General features: G+C 36.6%; 2 protein-coding genes across 5 annotated transcripts in view; one reads left to right on the plus strand and one right to left on the minus strand.

The window, feature by feature from the left end:
* Positions 1-4,165: 4,165 nt before the first annotated feature.
* SERBP1 (SERPINE1 mRNA binding protein 1) lies at positions 4,166-20,031 on the plus strand. 4 transcript variants are annotated; one of them, XM_047728700.1, is made up of 8 exons: positions 4,166-4,597; positions 8,527-8,677; positions 9,336-9,476; positions 9,589-9,678; positions 10,262-10,381; positions 13,148-13,325; positions 16,294-16,467; positions 17,809-20,031. In XM_047728700.1, exons 1-8 carry the CDS (start codon positions 4,285-4,287, stop codon positions 17,863-17,865), a joined length of 1,224 nt encoding a protein of 407 aa, XP_047584656.1. In that variant the 5' UTR covers positions 4,166-4,284; the 3' UTR covers positions 17,866-20,031. The 4 variants fall into 4 exon arrangements, with proteins under 4 accessions (XP_047584656.1, XP_047584658.1, XP_047584657.1 ...); XM_047728702.1 differs by having other exon boundaries at positions 10,307-10,381; XM_047728701.1 differs by having other exon boundaries at positions 9,607-9,678.
* IL12RB2 (interleukin 12 receptor subunit beta 2) overlaps positions 17,051-21,095 on the minus strand; it is an 88,924-nt gene continuing 84,879 nt past the window's right edge. The window contains exon 17 of the transcript XR_007127063.1: positions 17,051-17,064. The gene's annotated coding sequence lies outside the window, so the exon portion shown is untranslated. The remainder of the gene's footprint in view (positions 17,065-21,095) is intronic.

The raw sequence follows: 21,095 nt of genomic DNA on the forward strand, positions 1-21,095 counted from the left end.
CCACACAAGCCCTATAAACAAATATTCACAACAGCAATACTCATAATAGCCAAAAAGCAGAAACAGCTTAAATGTCCAGCAACTGGAAAATGGATAATTAAAATGTAGTCTATCTGTAAAATGGAATATTATTCAGTCAAAATAAAGTACTGATACATACTACAATATGAGTGAACCCAGAAAACCTTATGCTAAGTGAAAGAAGCCAGTCACAAAAGACCACATGTTATATAATTCCATTTATTTAAGATGTCCAGAATAGGTAAATCTATGAGACAGAAAATAGATTAATGGTTGCCTAGCTGGGGGTAGAGGGAATGGAGAGTGACTGTTTCTTTTGGGGGTGATAAAAATGCTCTAAAATCAGCTAGTGGTGATAGTTGCATAACTGTGAGTATACCAAAAGCCCTTGAATAGTACCCTTTAGATGGGTGAATTTTATATGGCATATGAATCATATCTCGAGAGTAAATCTTTTTTTTTTTTTTAAGAATACAGTGCAATGGAATAAAAGGAAAGGAAGTTTAAAATGAAGAGGATCAAACTTCAAAGTAAGTTTGAGGTGGCAAAATAGAGTGTAATATTTCTATTTTTAGCTTTGATATTCTAACTTTAGCAAGAGTATAGACTTGCAATTTTATACTTAGCTTTGCATCCTTAGACCCAGAGGATTTGCCCTTTTCTTCACAAGTACAACCTTTATTGCTTTTGTTTTAAAAATGCATAATATATTCAGAGTATACTAAAAATTAGAGTCTTTTATTTACATTATATGTTGCCTATGTCTAGTGGCCTCCAAGTGTTATAATAACAGCTTTACTTTGCTAAAAGGTAATAGCAATATAAAGATGAAAGACTTTGTTCCCTCTGCCATGTCCCTCACAAGCATTATAGTTGAGTGCTCAGGCTGTGAGATCAGACTGCCTGAGCCGTTTCAGGCAAGGTGAACTTGGGAGAGACACTTAACCTAAGTTTCCCTATCTGTAAAAGGGCAGTAGAGATCATGATACTATTTCCTTCATAATGTTGTTCTGAGAATTAAAGGAAATAATGCATGTGAGGAACTTAGCACAAGATGTCAAGAGCATAGTAAATGCTCAAATTGCAGTAGTTATTAGCTATTATTATTTTAATTTAATAACTGATAGGTGATTGAGATTATTAAGAAATGGGTAGAAACAAATTGTAGTAATGTGGTTGAGAAGTGAGTATTAAAATCCTAACAGCGAGCACTGGAAGGATATACAATATTCTTATTCTCAATTTCATTAAAATAGGTAACTGTATTCAACATTTAAACAACATATTTAAACAAGATGGTAGTTTTCAGGATTTCCTGCTGGAAAACTCTTTAGAGAGCTTGCTAAACATAAAGCTTTGAAGTTGCATGAATATTTTTCAGAAAACAGCATGTGATTCAATCATTGCTACAGAGTACTGATATTTTAGGCTACATTTCTAATCAGTGGTATCTTATCACTTGTCACTTTACAACTCAACCCTTTGAGTAACAAATCCGTCAAGAAGTCTCCTTTCCTCCTCCCTTAAGGTTTATTCAGTCAATATTTTTTCTATGGAGAACAGCAGGAACTTCTAACTATTTTTTTTTTTAAAGATTTTATTTATTTATTTGACAGACAGAGATCACAAGTAGGCAGAGAGGCAGGCAGAGAGAGAGGAAGGGAAGCAGGCTTCCTGCTGAGCAGAGAGCCCGATGCGGGACTCGATCCCAGGACCCTGAGATCATGACCTGAGCCGAAGGCAGCGGCTTAACCCACTGAGCCACCCAGGCGCCCACTTCTAACTATTTTTAAGGACTACTTTAACTTCTTAGGAGAGAGGAAACATTAGTAGAAATAATTACTTATCAAATAATAACTGATTGTGAGGTGTTAAAGAATTGCTGTTTTGAGGTTTACTGTATACTTTAAAAGTGGACTTTAAAACTTTCCAGGATCAACCAAAATTCCAGGAGATAAGAAAGGGAGAGAAGGAAGTTGAAAGTACTTACAAATTTCTCTCCTTTTCCCCCAAATGTTTACTCTCATTTTTGTTGTATTGGTAGGTAAAATTCTCTGAGGAGCATAAGTAAACCTCAGAAACTCATAGCTACACAATTCCCCTCTGTGTAGCTTATTAGTAAATATTCTTGTTGTAATAACAATTGGTGGTCATAAAGATCTGTTCGAGAAAACTGGGGATCTGTATATAACATAAAAATTACTGAGGATAGGCTTATCTCATGCCCCAGTTAATCCCTCTTTATACTTCCACTCCCCAGTTAGTCTCTATCATTCATTTTCCTCACCTTAAAAAGGGAATACATGAGCTTTCTCATCAAGTTGATATAAGGATGAAATGAAATCATAAATGTAAAGTGCATCAAGCACATCGTAAAATGTCAAGTTTTAGCTCTTATTATTGTTGTTGTGGCATTGGCCAGAAAGAGGTAAAGAGGTGCTGTAGCAGATATCTCAAAGATGCAAATATTAACAGCCCATGTAAAGAGGAAGAGTTTCTTAAAGCATGGAGATTGCACGGGCATAAAGAGTACTGTCAAAAAGTCCTTGTCTTTTGTCTTGTTGGGAGCCACAAGAGTCAGAGCTTGCAGAACGGGGTGGGATGTGTGTGTGTGTAAAATGGGAGTGTGTGTGCAGGGACTGAGGCAACAGAGAAATAATTGACTTTGAGGAGTGAGGCTGCAGATAGAAACTAGAAAACCACCAGGCTTGCTGCCACATGCCTGCAGTATGACTATTTTCCCTGTTAAGGAATTGATTTAAAGTCTCAGAAATTGGTAAGATTACATTCAGCCATGTTTACATACCCTGCCTGACATGCAACAATATTCAAATCTTATTAAAGATTGGAAATTAATTAATAATGGACTAACTTCTATCAGAAGGTATAGTTTGGATCTAAAAGTTGATGTCAACGGTCTCACCGTGGAGTTAGAAGACTGGATTACCTCCTGGCATTAGCACTTAAAGAGGTGTGAACTTGGTAACTCATTTCACCTCTGAAATGGTTTCATCAGCTGTGAAAAGAGGAAACTACCTACCTAACAAGTTGTTGAGAGTAAAGTTATTCATGCCACGTGGAACATAGAGATGCATTTTTCTATTTAGCGTAAATGGGAAAAAGGTTGAAAAATTACGGTGAAAAAATACGGTGTTTAACTTGAGTGTTACCAGGTATGTTTGAATGTGCACTGACATCTATTACCTTAATGGACTTTTATATTATCAACTAATATCAGTATTCTTAGTAATGGCAATTAATTTGATGACGTATTTTCCTCCTCTCACTGCATCTCTCAGCACCGTGCACAGTCGGATACTTTAAAATGTTGTGTCTTGAGCACATTTTACTAACACCCAATCCTCAGCTTGCCGGACACTAATGGACAGTTGGATTGAGTTCAGAAAATGTTCCCACAAACACTGCCTTTCGTGGCTTGCCCAGCGTCTAGCTAGTGCTGCACTGTTAGGAGTTAACAGCAATTAAAGCACCCAACGCAACACTTAGGAAAGGCGCGCAGTACTCCCCTGCGACAGTTCAACTTGTCTTTTTGATTAATTCTGCTAGCCGAGTTCGTGTCACCGGGAGAGAAAGCGTATTCCTCCTCACATTAAACACTAGAGTCTCGATTCGTTATTGGCGATGCAAGAGGGCCACTCCAGCACCTGGGCAGCTAGGGACATGGAACGGATCGGGACCTGCCTTCGGGAGGCCCTCCAGCCCTGGAAGTTTGCGATTCCCCTCTTGTAAAATCTAGAGTCACCTTGACCTTCCCGGGGAAGTGGGGAAAGTTAGTCCAGGGATGGAGGCGGGGAGAATAAAACTAAAGACAGAACACTTTCGCGAGCGAAATACGCGGTCACGTTCTCCTGTTTTCAGCGTAGCGTGAGACCCAGAGAGTTTAAGGGTGGCAAGAGCAGGTGGCAGAACTCCGCCCACCATCGCGCTTCCCCGCCCTCAGCTCGCACGCTCCACGCCCTCCGTGAGGTCCCGCCTCTTAGGCGCGCGCGAAGAGTTGTCACGCCACGTATTCTGGGAATTGAAGTCTTGGCGCCGGAAACCGCCTCAGGAGAAGCGACTCTGGCCTACATACCCCATAGTGCCGTGCGGCGCTGGCCGCTCCCGGATGTGCGCCTGGCGCCGGAAGAGAAGACGGCCCCCCTCTCTCGGCCCGGCCATCTTGTGGGAAGAGCTGAAGCAGGCGCTCTTGGCTCGGCGCGGCCCGCTGCAATCCGTGGAGGAACGCGCCGCCGAGCCACCATCATGCCTGGGCACTTACAGGAAGGCTTCGGCTGCGTGGTCACCAACCGATTCGACCAGTTATTTGACGACGAATCGGACCCCTTTGAGGTGTTGAAGGCAGCAGAGAACAAGAAAAAAGAAGCCGGCGGGGGCGGCGTTGGGGGCCCTGGGGCCAAGAGCGCAGCTCAGGCCGCAGCCCAGACCAACTCCAACGCGGCAGGCAAACAGCTGCGTAAAGAGTCCCAGAAAGACCGCAAGAACCCGCTGCCCCCCAACGTTGGCGTGGTTGACAAGAAAGAGGAGACGCAGCCGCCCGTGGCGCTTAAGAAAGAAGGTAAAGCTGTGGTAGAAGGTGGGAGAGACCCGGGATGGAGGGAAGGAGCGAGGGGACTTAAGGCTGTCACTTGCTTCTGGAGTTCCGAGGGTTCGCGGGAGACTTTGCCGCCGATTTCCTCAGGTTTTCCCCCACACCACAAAAGCTAGGTCCCGCGAAGGTGCTGGGAGCGTGGTAGCCCCAAGTTGAAACCACCTGCAAGGATCCTGGATCCACCCCCTTCCCGCCTCAGTTCCTGAGAGGGGGGAGCGTGCTCCAGAGATAAGCTGCTCCTTGAGCGTGTTCGCGATCCTCGGAGGTGGTTGCCTTCCCGCCGGATTCCGTGGCGGGCAAGCGCATGGACCGAGCTTCGGGGAAGCTGGCTACTTAGTGAAGCTTTTTGTAGTTACGGGGAAGCGTGGGGTCCAGAGCTTTTTCCTGCTTAGAGCACTCCCTCGGCGTGCTGCTTTTAGGTGCGGTTGGCTTCTTCCCTGCCATCTTGTCCCACGATGGCGCGGAGTACCCAAGTGAAAAGCTGGGGGTCGGAGTTTGCACCTGAGCTAGTTCTGGGTTCTGTGGAGTGAGCTACTGTCTCAGATGCCACATGTGCCTTATTGTCCTCCCCACATCCCTTCAACTATTAAAAACTACCAACTTGCTGGAGTGAATTAACCTTTTGAAAAGAGAAATTTGGTTACACTGTAGTAAGCAGAAGCGGGAATTCTGAACGAAGACTGGTTATTGCAGGAAATCCTGAGGCCTGTCCTCTCTCCCAACATCTCCCCCGCTTCCTCCCCCCCGCACTCAATATTTCATATGGTGGCCCAGCCTGGGCCTCGTGGTGAATTGAGTACAGAGGTTGTCACAGCGTTAGCCACAGCAGACCTCTTTTGAGTCTGTAACTTTTTCGCCACATGTGCGTGAAGCATGGTCAGGATTCATTGGCGGGTAATAGTTGCTACCAGAGGTCACTGTAAACTTCACAGGATTGTCTTGAAGTTGATTTTTGCATTTTCTTATTTTTGTTTGATCTTTTGTGGTGGATGAAAAAGCAAAAGAGTTGAGGATAAAAAGTGTATGTGATCAGTAGCAAGTAGGTGTAGGACTTAAGCTATGCATCTTTAAAGTTGCCTTTTTATGTTGAAAGTTGGAATTACCCTTCACTGGCACGTGCTCCTGAAAGAAACTTGTTTCTCATTAGTTTTAGTTGAATCCTGCAGCATTCAACTAATTATAAAAATCACAGCAATTGTGTTCGGTTTTGGCTTAGGATTTTTTTTTTTTTTTTAAAATACAGAGCTTCTGTAATGCTTGGAATGAAGAACCTATGTGGTGAATAAAACAAAAGCATTCTTGTGTTAAAATTAAAGGTTGGGGAGAAGCACAACTTGGGAGTGTTGGAAAGCCTTTTATACATCGTTTAGACCAAATATCAATTCAGTCATCTAGGTTTTAAAGCAACCTGTAGCACAGTTGAATAATTACTTAATTTCTGCTTTAAGGAACACAGGCCTGTATTACTGTTTTTGCTCAGGTTTACCTCCTTGATCTCACTAATCCAAAAAAAAGTGCATGAAAAAATTGAGTCTAATGTATACATCTAAAGTGTACCAGGTAGATGTGTTTCACCCATTTTGAGTGCTCAGACTGTGAAGCCTGATTTAAACCCCTCAGTTGTTTTGATCATAAAGCCCAGCTTTAAAGAGGTAAGCTTTTGACCTGGAACCTAGTATTTTAAGTTGCTGTGGTGGGGAATTACTTCATAAATTTATAACCAGGACAGAGTTTACCATTCAGTACTCTTTCCTTGGGAAAACTTACATATTAGCTATCACCATCTTCCTTAGATCACCAATTCATAGTACTCTTAACCTTAAATTGCATAAAACATAAGCTTATAAATACAGGGAAAATGTTGAGTGAAAAAGATTTTGTTTTTAAATCCTACTATCTGTCAGTTGATGTTTTGGGCATTGGAGACTGATAGACCTGTGAAAAGTCTCCCTACCTCATGTAGTGGGAAGAATTGCTACCTGATTATGTGTTTTTATGCCTTTGGTTATAGGTGCTGGCAGATACTAGGCATATCTTAGATACATGTTTTTAGTAATATTTTAGGAGTTTTGTAGTGTTTTGTCTATTTGAAGAATCTGAGAACTGACACCGCAGAACATCACTAATAGTGTAGCCTGAGAGGTTTTTAAATTTTTTTATTCAAAGCCTGGAATCTACTGAAAATCAAGTGAAGTTTGCAAGTACAGGTAAATAGATTAAGAGAAGCTTGAATTTTTAAATGTCAGCCATTGGGTGAATTTATTTAGTAAATTTTTTATGTTTTCTAAGCATAATAATGGATATTGGGTGGGGAAGGAAGCCATTGTTCATTCGGGTGTGTTTGGCTTGGATATTATGATTATGAGGACTGGTTCCATAGCTCCACCCCAGTACACTATACCTGTGACAACATTTGTTTAAGATGCTTTAAGATCTAACATTTATGGGCTGTCCTGAGAGTTTATGTGGAATGGACCTTAAAATTTCATTTAAGAGTTTGATATTTATTACTTAACTTTAGTTATAAGCAGTTGAATGATGGGGTGCATCCTGATGGTGGTCACTTTCTTAGAAGCAGTGAATCAGCTTAAGATCTTGTTATAAGACTAATTCCTCAGCCTTTTTTTTTTTTCTTTGTCAGAAATTATGGTTTGGGAATTAGAGCATACCTGAAATTTTCCAGTCATGAATTTATCTACTTATCCTTGAGGCCAGTAATGTATACTGGTTGCCTTTGTGGCCCTCAGACACTAACAGGAAAAAAGTAATACTGGGGGGAATCACTAAATGCTTCAGCCATCACTTAGTGCCACAAGTTTCTATTTCCTTTTTTTTTAAATTTTTTTATTTTTTTAAGATTATTTATTTATTTATTTGACAGACAGAGATCATAAGTAGGCAGAGAGGCAGGCAGAGAGGAGGAAGCAGGCTCCCTGCTGAGCAGAGAGCGGGTTGCTGGGCTTGATCCCAGGACCCTGGAATCATGACCTGAACTGGAACCCGCTGAGCCACCCAGGCGCCCCACAAGTTTCTATTTCTTAAATAGAAAGAAAATAGTTTTTAAAGGGGTATGTGTGTTTGGGGGGGGATTTAAAGATTTGGAAACAAAGATATTTGTTAAGGCAAAAAAAAAGCAGCTCTCCATTTATAATAAAACAACTGGACTATTTCCTAGTGGTTGCATAGCAGTATTTTTTTTTTTTAAATCTGTGTGTATGGATATGGATGGATACATATGTGAATACATATACCAATACAAGAAAATAGTACTCTTTTCTGGTTAGTTAGTTGTTTGAAACTGTGGAGATGTAATCCTCAATGCTGTTTGTTTTCCTTTCAGTTTTTCAATTTATAGAACTATCACTCTTTTTACTCTGCTGGGATTCTGTTTTCTCCAGATCATTTAAAATAGTGGTTCTCACTGTTTTTCTGAGGGCCCTTCTTTGGTGAGTGTGTTGATTTGCTTGGGTACTATTAATGAATGGCTACTGGTGTTAATCTCTTTTGGTATCTTTAAAGCCAAAATGTATCATGACTAAAATTTCTCAAAAGTTAGAATTTTAAATTAAGAGACTGTGGCATCTTGAAACCTGAGAGGAATGACGGTTACTCAGATAACTTTCAGGTTGGTTATAGAGACTGCTTGGTGGGGGAGGCATAATTATGCAAACTACACAGAAGTTTGAAACAAGTTTATGGTCTTTAAATAGGAATTTCTCAGGTACTTTGTTATCCTTTCTAGAGATGCGAAGTTTTGGCCTTTTTCAGCTGCAAGTGCTAGTTCCTGGATTGAAAAAAAAAAAAACAGCTTTTTTTTTCTTTCTGGTCTTCAATAGTCTGCCAGTTTTTTTGTGTTGCAAAAATAATTTGCTTACGCAGGTCATTTATCATTTCAGGAATAAGACGTGTTGGAAGAAGACCTGATCAACAGCTGCAAGGTGAAGGGAAAATAATAGATAGGAGACCAGAAAGGCGACCACCTCGTGAACGACGATTTGAAAAGCCACTTGAAGAAAAGGGTGAAGGAGGAGAATTTTCAGTTGATAGGCAAGATTTTTAAAAATCTCTTCATGTTTTGTCAGTTTAAGAGAGTCATGTCTTAATACAAATCTATAAATTGGGCGTAATTTGCCAGGTAGCGGTGTGGCTGGTTACGTTTATCAGTTTTTCAAGAAATACCTAAGTGTATTCATTGTTCTATTATGAACATTTTGGTAACAATTTTTAGTGTGCAGTCTTGGATTTCTGGTAATGAAACACTTCAGTTGAATCGATGGACAGTTTCTTTTCCTTGGTATCCCCAGATGTTAGCAGAAAAGTCCTGTTGGGTAATTGTTTATAGCAAAACAGATTACTCATATTATCATGTTAGATGTGTTCATTTTAATTTCGAAGTGTATTGGTGAGGTGTAGTGGTTTTACTGGATTATAATATGAATAATCATGAAAAAAGTACAGACACTAGTAATAAACTTTTAGAGAAAGCAAAAATAATTTTCCTGTTTGGAGGGAGCTTCCCAGTTCTGATTCCTTTTATGTGGTTTGAAGTAGACGGTTTCTGAATTTTCTAAAACCTGTGTTTAATGAACCATTGGGTTATTAGCCAATAAATATGTTTCTACATTTGAGCCTTTGGATGCATTCCATTACCCCTTTGATTTTTTTGGAAACCTTGGAAGTACATGATATTTTTTATTTGTTGCAGACCGATTATTGATCGGCCCATCCGAGGCCGTGGTGGTCTTGGAAGAGGTCGAGGAGGCCGTGGACGTGGAATGGGCCGAGGAGATGGATTTGATTCTCGTGGCAAACGTGAATTTGATAGGCATAGTGGAAGTGATAGATCGTAAGTCTTATATTGGTTTTTATTGTAGTTTTACATGTGATTCTACTTCTTTAATATAACAAAATTTGCATTTCTAGAATTAAAGAGTATTATGTTAACTCAGTTTTGTTAGTTCTTTTTCACATTACAGTGGCCTGAAGCATGAGGATAAACGTGGAGGTAGCGGATCTCACAACTGGGGAACTGTCAAAGATGAATTAACGTTGGTATTCTGATTTTTTAAAATAAATAATATTTAAATAAGATTGATTTTATGCTTTATTAGAGTTTTGTCTGTAACTATTATATTTTAACTTATCTGTAGGACATTAACAGGTGCTCTCAGAGCGACTCCTTAAAGTAGCTTGTTGGATATGTTTGAGTACAGTATGTCACATGACTGATTTTTCTATATTTAAATAAGTGTGATGTTAGTTTTTCTTTTCATACAGCTATGTAACTTTTCCTGAAACTTTACATTTTAGTTATTTGGGTATTCTGATTTTCTGTGTGTCTTTAATGGCTCCTGGTAGAGCTGTTGACCCTTGTGGTCATTAAAAATTTGACAGCCTGGTGATGTTTGTCTTAAAGTAAGCTACTCTGTCCTGCTACTTTTTGAGTAAAGTACTTGAACTATGTAAACTTGGATCAGTATGTATTTTTAAATTATTTTCTCTTAGAGGTCTACTGGGAAGTAAATTTAGTAAGAAAAGACTCAGAATGTGAAGATTTTTTAAATTGTATAAGAAATCCTTAAGCTACATGTAAATGGACCTAGATGCTTTTCTTTTTCTTTTTTTCCTTAGAGAGTCCCCAAAATACATTCAGAAACAAATATCTTATAATTGCAGTGACTTGGATCAATCAAATGTGACTGAGGAAACACCTGAAGGTGAAGAGCACCCAGTTGCAGACACTGAAAATAAGTAAGTGGTTTATGTATAGTGGTGATGCCACTATACATAAGCATTGGAAGCAATTTGGGTTTCTACCGAGAAAATAACATAGGTGTTTAATGCTGTTATTTGTATATGTGCTGCCAAAGCGAGCACTAATGCTGTTATTTGATGGCTTTTAACAGGAGACTTGTGTTGTACAACAATTCTTCAAATAGTATCTATTCAGAAGAGTGCTCTACACATTCCTATATTGGGCTATAATTGTTTGAAAAATAGAAATGGTTATTTCTATTTAAAATTATCATTGTTTTCTTTGAAAAGATAAGGAAAACACGTATTTTAGTAATATCTGTTAACTTTAAGAACAAAAATAAACTATTTAACCTGAGAATGGAGAATAGTAATAAGATGTTCTGCATTTTACTTAGTTATTTGGTAGAGAAGTTGTGAATGGCTTTTAATATTATTATAATGAATAATCCTGGTGATGATAGCTATCCAGAGGCACTGAATAGGTGGGAACTGGAAGCTAAAGTTGGGGGGTTTCTAAAAATTAGACCAAATGATTGACAGAAAAGGTAGTATTTAGAACACATAGTTCAAAGTACTTTGGACTCTTAACTATATAAATTTTATTCCAAAACTAGAAGACCGAGCAAATATTTTGTCCATCTGAAGTTTTTTTCTTTTTCCATCAACATAGAATTGGAACATAGCATTATTAGCATGTTTTAAAATGTATGAGGAGAGCAAAGGCCAGAATATGTTATTAATTCACTGGCTTTCTTCATCCAATTTTTTCATTTTCTGAATTTTTAGGTATAAGATTTGATTTTGAAGTTTTCATTCAGGGATGAAAGAATTGTAAAGATAGAAATACTTTAATGCCTTCCTCTAGTATCCATCAGCCCAAGCAGAAGTTACATGCTGGTCATGTAGTATTGTGATGTAAAGACTTTAGGAATCATATAGGGTTTATGATTCTTAATCAGAGCATATTTAAGTCGGGTGGTTTTCTGCTTTTTCTCCAAGGCTTGATCCTACAGTGAACCACTGTTGGTAATTCTATCATATTCCATAGGTTTGTTGGAAGAAGGAATGATAATTGATTTATAGTTAGAGTAAATAAAAACACATGGTATTAAGTGATGTTGAATTTGGGGTAATAGGAAATTACAATTTTGAGTGGTAAACAATGAAATTATGGTGGGCGACTAAAATGAACCTTAATGTAACAGGAGTACTTCACAACATCCAACACAACTGTTCCTTTAGTAAAGAGCCTATATTTAGATCACCTTAAGAGTGATTTGCAAAGATTATAAGTTTATCAGAAGAAATGATGTATTGACAGGACCCAGGAATGAAATTACGGATATTTGGCCTAAAGAAGATTGAGATAATGACATTAGAGCAGTTTCTGGTCTTATTCTAGAGTAGAGAGAATCTGAATATAGCATTATATCTTGCATATGGAAGTATAAATTTAAGAAGCACAGGCTGAACTTTGATTAATTCCCTTAATATGTAGTTTCCAGAACTTCTATTTTGTTCATTTGATCTTTACAACCTTTGAAGGTAGGTATTGTGGTTTCATGACATGGTAAAAATATGCCAAGTTCTATTCTTGGCTCGTCATGATTTGGGAATAACTAGGACCTTTTCTTGATCCTTAGTTTTCTCATTTGTAAAGTGACAGAGTTGGACTTGATATTGATAGCCAAGATCTCATTAATTAAATGTAAACATGGTATAGGCAGTTTTAAGATAAGATTTGTCAAACAGGAGTAGCATGGAAGAGAGAGATTTGAGCTCTAAGGCTAACTGAATCACCTGCTATCTTTGGAAGGAAGCAGGGCTCCCAAAATAGCAAACAACTTGTTTGGTGACCATTACATGTTGAGATTAGACTAAAATAAGAGAATCCTAGGCCCATGCTTTGTTTTTATAAAAAGGGAAAAGAATAGTATATAACAGTTATTATATCCTGAGAATTTTATTTGGAAATAACTAATTTAGTATTAAGTATTGAAACTTTTGTGGAGGGTTCTGCAGGCTGTTTTGAAAGTTTGGAGTATACAGGATTTTGGATTTATGGGAACTTTGCTTTTAAAATTGTTTTGTCATTAAGTGTTAGTTGATAAAGGAGAGAGGAACAGTTCTTTTATATTCTAGAGTATGAATTTTGGTTGTTCACGGGCGTCCTAGATGACTGCCTCTATTTTTGTTATAAGTTCTATATTGTGGGAAATTGTAGAAATTAAAAGTGTGTTTTAAGAGAAGCTAGGTCAACTATTTTAATCACATAAGGGTACAGTTTTTATTTGTTTATTTATTTTTATAATGATAGTGGGAGAGGGAACATAAGCACAAGCTGGAGAAGGAAAAGCAGGTTCCCTGCTGAGCAGGGAGCCCATTAGGGGGCTTGATACCAGGATGCTAGGATCATGACCCAGGTACCCCAAGAATACAGTTTTAAAGCAGTATAGTTTTAAGAAATGTGTATTTTGGATAAAGAGCGTTCAAGGTTGTTATTACTGATAGTTGATTTCATAGTTTATGAAGTTGAGTTGTGTATTTCTGTTACCCATGCTTTCACTAATTGAAGAAGCACGGAATTTCTATCCTCCACCAAATTATGTGTTAACAGTCGGAGGACAGAAGACTGGTATCCTCTTGTCCTTGGATAATCTCTAAAGATTACCAACAAGCCAAAATTTTCTTCTTCCTTATAATCATAAGTTACGATTTAATCAGCCCCTTACCAACTATAAAACAAGTATGTTTTCACAGGGAGAACGAAGTTGAAGAAGTAAAGGAAGAGGGTCCAAAAGAAATGACTTTGGATGAGTGGAAAGCTATTCAAAATAAGGACCGGGCAAAAGTAGAATTTAATATCCGAAAACCAAATGAAGGTGCTGATGGGCAATGGAAGAAGGGATTTGTTCTTCATAAGTCAAAAAGTGAAGAGGTAAAATTAAATTTTGTGGTGTTTGGAAATGCTCAGATGTGTATTGAATTGTATTTACACTACTTGTTTTAAAATATCACGTAGTTAATCTTTATAAAAAATAAAAACTTTACATAAGATCCTTGGGGGTAGATAAATTGTTCAAAAAGGAAAATAAACTATGTTACCATATATTTCAAGAAAGGTAGTCTTTCTATAAATATATCCAGAATATATTTAATGTGGTGGTTTTGTTTTTTCTAGAAAGCAGTCTGTTGTATATCATACAATTAATAGTGTTTTTGAAATAAGGTAGGTCTTTTCATGATGGTATTTTTAAAAGTCCCGCCTTTGAATCAGTTGAAAGGTTGGCATTTTCGTGTGGTTTAACCAAACCTGAAAGAATGGCTTCATCAATGTTCAGTTTTTCAAACTTTGTCATTTATAATGATCAAGACTCTTCAATAAATGATGCTATCCTTTCTGAGGGCTGATGTCTTATAAGAACCAGCAGATTAATTTACTAGTGAAATATTGGAGAAAGACATGTTTCTGGTTTCTGATTTGGTAACAGTCCCTTGGGCAGGTAGTTAGAGGAATGGCTCACTGCTAAATCATTTAGGGCTTGTGCAAGTATGAGTTTTTAATCATAAAGTTAAATTGAAATTAAGACAACCTGTAATAAGATTCAGTGAGATATTGCATTTTAATTTTCTTAAATATCTGCGAAACAAACTTGGGACATTTTGAAATAAAATCAAGGTTGAAACAACTTTGACTCAATAAAATAATATAAATGGGGACATTGTCTTAAGGGCCAAGTCCTGCGGGAAAAAAATATTTGGCTTCATTTGAATGCTTTTGCTTATTTTTTTTTGTAATTCTTTCAGATAAAGTTGTGTATCTGGGTTAAAGTATTCCTGATTAAAGAAATCATGCAAGTTCATCTGGGGAGATTGTTAATTTGTACTGATGATTAAACTGCTTAATATGGGAAAGATTTACTTAGGTACCTTTGATAGAATTATCTGTAACTTTTTTGGGGTCTTGACAAAACTGTCTCCAAAACAAGACACTGCACAAAATACTGATATATTTTACATAATTCATTAGTTACCCTGAAGTCTTTTATGCAGTTTGTAAAAATCAGGTTAGATAGTCACAGTTTTACATTGAGCTTTTCAGAAATAATTATTACATAAGATGATTTATATAGAATTAGGAATCTTTGAAAATTGTGAAAGTGGTTGAGAATAACTGAAACTGGGATGATTTCGTTATCAAGCCACTTTTTGTGTGGATTCATGTAGCCTTTGTGATGTGGCTACCTGTTCGGATCTGACCTTACTGGCATATATGGTCTGGTCTTTGTGTAGGTCTTCAAGTTTGTTGTATATTTAAGGGCTCTTTTTCTTTACATATCCTAATCCTCAAAACAATAAGTAGTAATTAGGGAAAATAAGAAACTTTAGAAATGGAAAATTGAATTACGGTGTTAATTGACAGGGCTGAAGCTAGAGCTCTTATTTCCTGATATCATTTCACTGCCCTAGAAGAAAAAGCAAAAACTATGCACATTTATTTGCTGCCTTTAAGAGATGTTCCCTGAACATCCAAATGTCCTCTCTATTACTGTAGTAAAAACTTTGAGGTGTTTCAGCAGTGTATCTATTAGGTTTTTTTGCTTCTGTGCTCTATAAACTTATAAAACGCTTCTAATTAATGAATTGATACTGTTGCCTTGCAATAGCAAATGTTTAAAAATTAAACAATTAGTATATATAATTGATTTCAATTTGCTAGTGGTTTTGTGGATTTACATTTAAACATTAATTTTAAATTGCTCTCTTAAGAAGAACCTTTTACTGCCTTTAAATTAAGTTGCCTAGCACTGAGGAATGACAGTTAGTTTGGATAGTAGATGATTAAAGGGGTAAAGACATAGATAAAAGTACAAAATTTATTGGTACTTTAAGGGATAGTTATTAACAGATGTAGTGTTAGAAGATTTAAAACAATGTTTATTGTTCCTTCAGAAAAGGATTATACCAGTATTTAGAAAAACTAAAACATACTTTAAAGTAGTGTAAGAAAAGTTATCAATTAGAAGATTTTAAAACCTGTTCATCCCAAACGTACAGGAAGAAATTAAGAATTCAGCTGCTTAAAATTGTCTGGCTTTGTTTTTTTGTTTGTTTGTTTGTTTTTTTTTAAACAGAGTGGGTGGTATACCTTATATATAAATACAAAGGAGGATCTGGATTTCACAGACATGTTGATTTTAAGGTTACCTGTCTATATTTAAGACTTGCATTTTTTATGCTTGGCTTTTCAAGGCTCCCTGATAGAAAGTTACATTTCACTTGAGTCTGTCATTTTCCAGTTTATAGGAAAGAACACAGAGTAGTTGTACGTGAACAGAAAAGCATTCTGAGAAGTTAATACCTGATTTTCCCAAGTAATACTTGGGAAGAGTACAGAGTGAGTTTTCTTTATAACTTAAAAAAGTGATTCAGTATTTAAAGGAAAAAAAAAGTGATTCAGTATTAATCATCAGTAGAGACCTCCCGTTCCATCTATCCATAAGTCTTCATCAGGGGTTCCATATTGGAATCTACCTGAAGGACATATTTAAAATGTACTTTCCCAAACCTCACTTCTAAAGATTATGATTCAGTAGGTTTCAGATGGGGCCCAGCCACTTCTGTTGTTTGATTTTATACCTTTATTCAAGACTTGCCAGTATGAACTGTAGTTTATAAAGTTAAAAGTCAAAGGGTTCTTACTCTAAGATGACTATAGCTGATCCCTAAGCGTTACATATTAACTGTAGTGGCATTGGCATTTTTTAAATTATCATTTGTTGATCTATTTGTTCACATGAAGTGCAGATTAGATTTTTAGTCTTTTTAAGAGAAAGTTCATTATTTAGAAATTTGCAGTGTTGTTTTCCTATTAATCACCCCATGGCCTGCTCTTAAATTCTTAGGCTCATGCTGAAGATTCAGTTATGGACCATCATTTCCGGAAGCCAGCAAATGATATAACGTCTCAGCTGGAGATCAATTTTGGAGACCTTGGCCGCCCAGGACGTGGTGGCAGGGGAGGACGAGGTGGCCGTGGGCGTGGTGGACGTCCAAACCGTGGCAGCAGAACTGACAAGGTAATTTTAAGAATTCTTTCACTTTTTGAAGTTAATTCGAGGACCTCTTTCGGTAAATGAGTGCCCTAGATCTTTTTGGGGATAGGATTAAAAGGGAAAGGAAGTAGATATACCTTGAAGAAAATATATTCTAGGCTATATTTTTGCTTAAGGCACTTAATTGAATAGTGCTGTAGTAAAGTTACACTTAATCACTGTTTACTGAGTATTTACCAGGTGTTTATTGAGTATTTACTAGGTGCTGGTCATGGTGCTATGCTAGGTATTTTATGTACTGTGACATTTAATTATTGTTACTACATTGACATCTCCATTTTATAGAAGAGGAAATTGAGGTATAGGGAACCAAGTTAACTTTTGGCTTTGGCTGAGGTCTACTTGAAATTCCAGCTACTTCCTTTGCCTCGACTCTCCTGCTCTTTTAGTCTCAGGATAGCATTTGTGTCCATAATTGTGTGACACTAACTGGATGATTATAGGCATGTATTTTTTCTTGATTTTAAAAAAATTTTTTAACTACAGTGTGAGAGCTGGTTCATTTTTGTCCTACTTTTATAATTTAATACCTTGTACCATGTGTATGACACAAAATAGGTTCTTAAATATTTTTATAGAAGCCCTAGTAAATGATAAATTTGAATTCTGATCTGATACCAAAGTACATACTGTTAAGGACTAGATACTATTAAAATATTAGCAGTAACTTCTGGGTTAGGTTAGTTCATTGTCTCTTGTGGTCTGGCTAGGAAACAGTGATGTCCTCCTGAATTGTCAACACCTGATGATGCAAATTGGGAACCTACCTGCTTGATTGAGTCTGTCATGTTTGATTATAGTGGTAGCTTAATACAGATTTTATGGTTGCCAATAATAATGGGGTGCTGACTTCTTTTTCTTCCTCTGAACATCAGGTTTTTTAACGGGTCTTTGTGTATGTAGATCTTTAAGTACGTTTTTGCTGTTACTCTTTGACTATAAGTAGGAGTTGGGTCCCTTTCTAGTATTGATGAGTGAATCTTGTAATAGGTTTCTTAGCCTGCTTTCAAACTGAGGCCATTCTTATTTAGCAATTGAGAATAAAATAGTAAACAAAGAATCATATATATATCCCATGTGGTTCTCTTTATGTGATTTATTAGAAAACTAAACCCATGTTATTAAGGAATAGGTCTTGATAGACACTCAGGACAAGGCTTGTTGCAAATAATTATAGTCCTGTACTGATCTGTAACAGTAAAGCTTTGACACATTTTTACTTAGTATTTTAGAGTTATGTGTGTAAATGTAGACGTGGAAATCCAAGATTTGAGAATTGTTAATTTTGATTTCTTTCTTTTTCAGTCAAGTGCTTCTGCTCCTGATGTAGATGACCCTGAGGCATTCCCAGCTCTGGCGTAACTGGATGCCATAAGACAACCCTGGTTCCTTTGTGGACCCTCCCATCTGAGGTTTTGCATGCTTAAGGATCCCAAACAACTTAAGAATTTAAAAAAAAAAAAAAAAAAAAAAGACTGTCATTCATACCATTCACACCTAAAGACTGAATTTTATCTGTTTTGAAAATGAACTTCTCTCGCTACACAGAAGTAACAATATGGTAGTCAGTTTTGTATTTAGAAATGTATTGGTAGCAGGGATGTTTTCATAATTTTCAGAGATTATGCATTCTTCATGAATACTTTTGTATTGCTGCTTGCAAATATGCATTTCCAAACTTGAAATATAGGTGTGAACAGTGTGTACCAGTTTAAAGCTTTCACTTCATTTGTGTTTTTTAATTAAGGATTTAGATGTTCTCCCAATTACAAACTGGTTTTAAATATTGGACATAATATCAGTTTTAATACCTGCTTTGCATTTTCACACATGGTCAGCTGGGTCATGTAAACTTTGATTTGTCAAATTTTATGCTGTGTGGAATACTAATACTACTTTATGTATTTTAACTTAGTTTTAATATTTTCATTTCTGGGGAAAATCTTTTTTCACTTCTCATGATAGCTGTTATATATGCTAAATCTTTATATACAGAAATATCAGTACTTGAACAAATTCAAAGCACATTGGTTTATTAACCCTTGCTCCTGCATGGTTCATTAGGTTCAAATTTATAATTGACACAATTTCAAGTATATTTACTTTTACAATGTGTGGCTTTCCCATTTTAAAAACCAGACTAGACACCTTATTGGTGGAAGTTTAAGCTACTTATTGTTGATACACATCCTATCAAGTGAAGTAGTTTTATGGGGGTTGGGTTTTTTCCCCCTTCAAGGGATGGGTGGAACAAGTTGATTTGGCTACTGCATAATATTTAAACTGTTATGTAAAATAAGCATCTAGCCGCTCAGTATGATATGTGTGTATGGAAGGTCCCAAATCAAAATTGTTCTTCCATAATCAACAACCCTTTAACCCTTCCTTTTTCTAAAGAAACCAAAGGGCACTGGTTTGTATGGTAAGATGGGGGAGTATGTTAATTTTTGGAATTTGGAAAGCAGACAGCTTTACTTTATAAGGTTGGAACAGCAGCACCGTCCATGAAATATAAACCAAAAATCTTACTGTTTCTGAATTTCCTATATTACTGTTACGTTTGGTCTTGAGTTGATAGATAACTGTTCCACATAAAGTGATAAGTATTTTTTACCTCTTTCTCCATTAGAAAATTAGGTTAATGGGTTCCTTGAATGGGGGCATCACCACTTACTAAAACCTACATGGAGAATTATCAACAAACAGATTTTTCTAGGATTTTTTTTTTAATCTTATGCCACATTCATTAGTAAACAGGAAAGGAAGTTTCATATACAGTTTCAAAGATCTTCTGTAACTCAGTATTTTCTACCTGTGTATGGTAATGTCCAGTTTTGAAATATTGAAGAGCTTAAATCTTAAAATATCTGTTTAGCTGATTCATTCTCCCGTATACTTCTAAGAGAAGTTGTACAGTACAAGAGTTACTCATTTGGATTAGATTTATTAATCTAGTTACCTGCTAGTTTGACATCTTAGGAAGGAGGTAATTGGTTTTTAATGATGGATAAACTTTCGTGCTGGTGTTTGGATCTTATGATGCTGAGCATGTTCTGCACTGGTGCTAATGTCTAATATAATTTTATATTTACAAACATAACCTGCTACCCAGAGGCAAGTATTAATTTAGTCCATATGGACTATTGACCCCTCTTGAGATTGCAACATACACGCTCTGAAATCATTGTGGTTAGACTTTCGAGTATCTTACCTTGTTTCTGGACATGTAACATGTATGTAAACCTTGATTTTTAGCAACATATAGAAAACACCTCCTATTAAAAACACGTCACAAGTTCTACTTAGTGTCAGCCTTTGCTGGCATTCTGTCACTAGAGAATACAGCAATATCTGGTATGTTGCAAGCTTTCAAGATAGCCTGAACTTTAAAAAGTTGGTCCATTAGTTGTATCTGATGGATGTAAATTTGCCTCCAAGTTCACTTTGTGTCAAGAGCTAAAACTGTGAACCTAACTTTCTCTTATTGGTGGGTAATAACTGAAAATAAAGATTTTATTTTCATGCTCACTTCTTAAAAGTCATGAAAACAATCAAATAGGAGCCCATTTATCGTCACGTGTTTTCTGACCTGTGTGTGCACCCCCAAGATAATGATCACGTTTCGTTTCCCCCCCACCTTAGATTTAGATTTTGCCTTTGTGGGGTTTTTGTTAAACCAGGACATTGGATCACATTTGGAAGGGATGAAACCTACAGAAATTAGAAAGTTGAATTTTTAACTTGTAAAATGAATTTAAAAAAAATGAATTTCAAGGACTGACAAGGCAATTGGCATTTCTCTTAGCAGATTACATATTGAGTGTGAAGGTTAATCATACTGAATGCCTTTTTTTAAACACATGATAAAATACTAAAAATCCTTTAATATGTATCTCTAAATAATAGTGGTGGCTGATTTAATGTTCTAGTCAACATTTATTTTGATGCTTTTACATGGGAGTAATGCCAGAGTTGGTACTTAATATTAAGTACTGTATCTAGTTAATTTACTCAGTTTTATTTTGAACATGTAAGCATGACACATAATCTCCAGGGCTGTAAATATATTTGGGGCTTATTTCAGGACATGGGTTTGGAGGGAGAATAGTAAGTACTCATTCTGATTTTATTATTTTTCTAGTTGCTAGAGGTCTTTGCACTGAAATAGAAAAGTTTTACTGTGCCATTAGGGAGTTGCATAAAAGTGTAAATATTATGTATTGGATATTTAAACTGTGGCATATTTAAATATACCTTTAGAGCATTAGTATTACGTGGAAGGAACCAACAGGTATTAAAAGGTTAAAAAAAAAAAACCACACAAGTGTGAAGCTACTGGAACCTGAATGATACTAACTACAAGGTAAGATTATATCAGGTATATTAATGGTCATCTGTCCCAACTTGGATGCAGCCGGTATGCAAATTCTAGGGTTCTCAGGTATACCTAAACTGTATAAAGAAAGTAAGTTAATACTTAGATTTTAACCCATACATTTGTAATTTTGAAATTAACCTGTGTTGAGTGAGTAAAAACATAAGCCACATTTCTAAATCAGCTGGAAAAAGCCCAGAGTGTGATTAGTAGTACA

The sequence above is a fragment of the Lutra lutra genome, chromosome 4, assembly GCF_902655055.1.
Source record: "Lutra lutra chromosome 4, mLutLut1.2, whole genome shotgun sequence".
Classification (NCBI taxonomy): domain Eukaryota; kingdom Metazoa; phylum Chordata; class Mammalia; order Carnivora; family Mustelidae; genus Lutra; species Lutra lutra.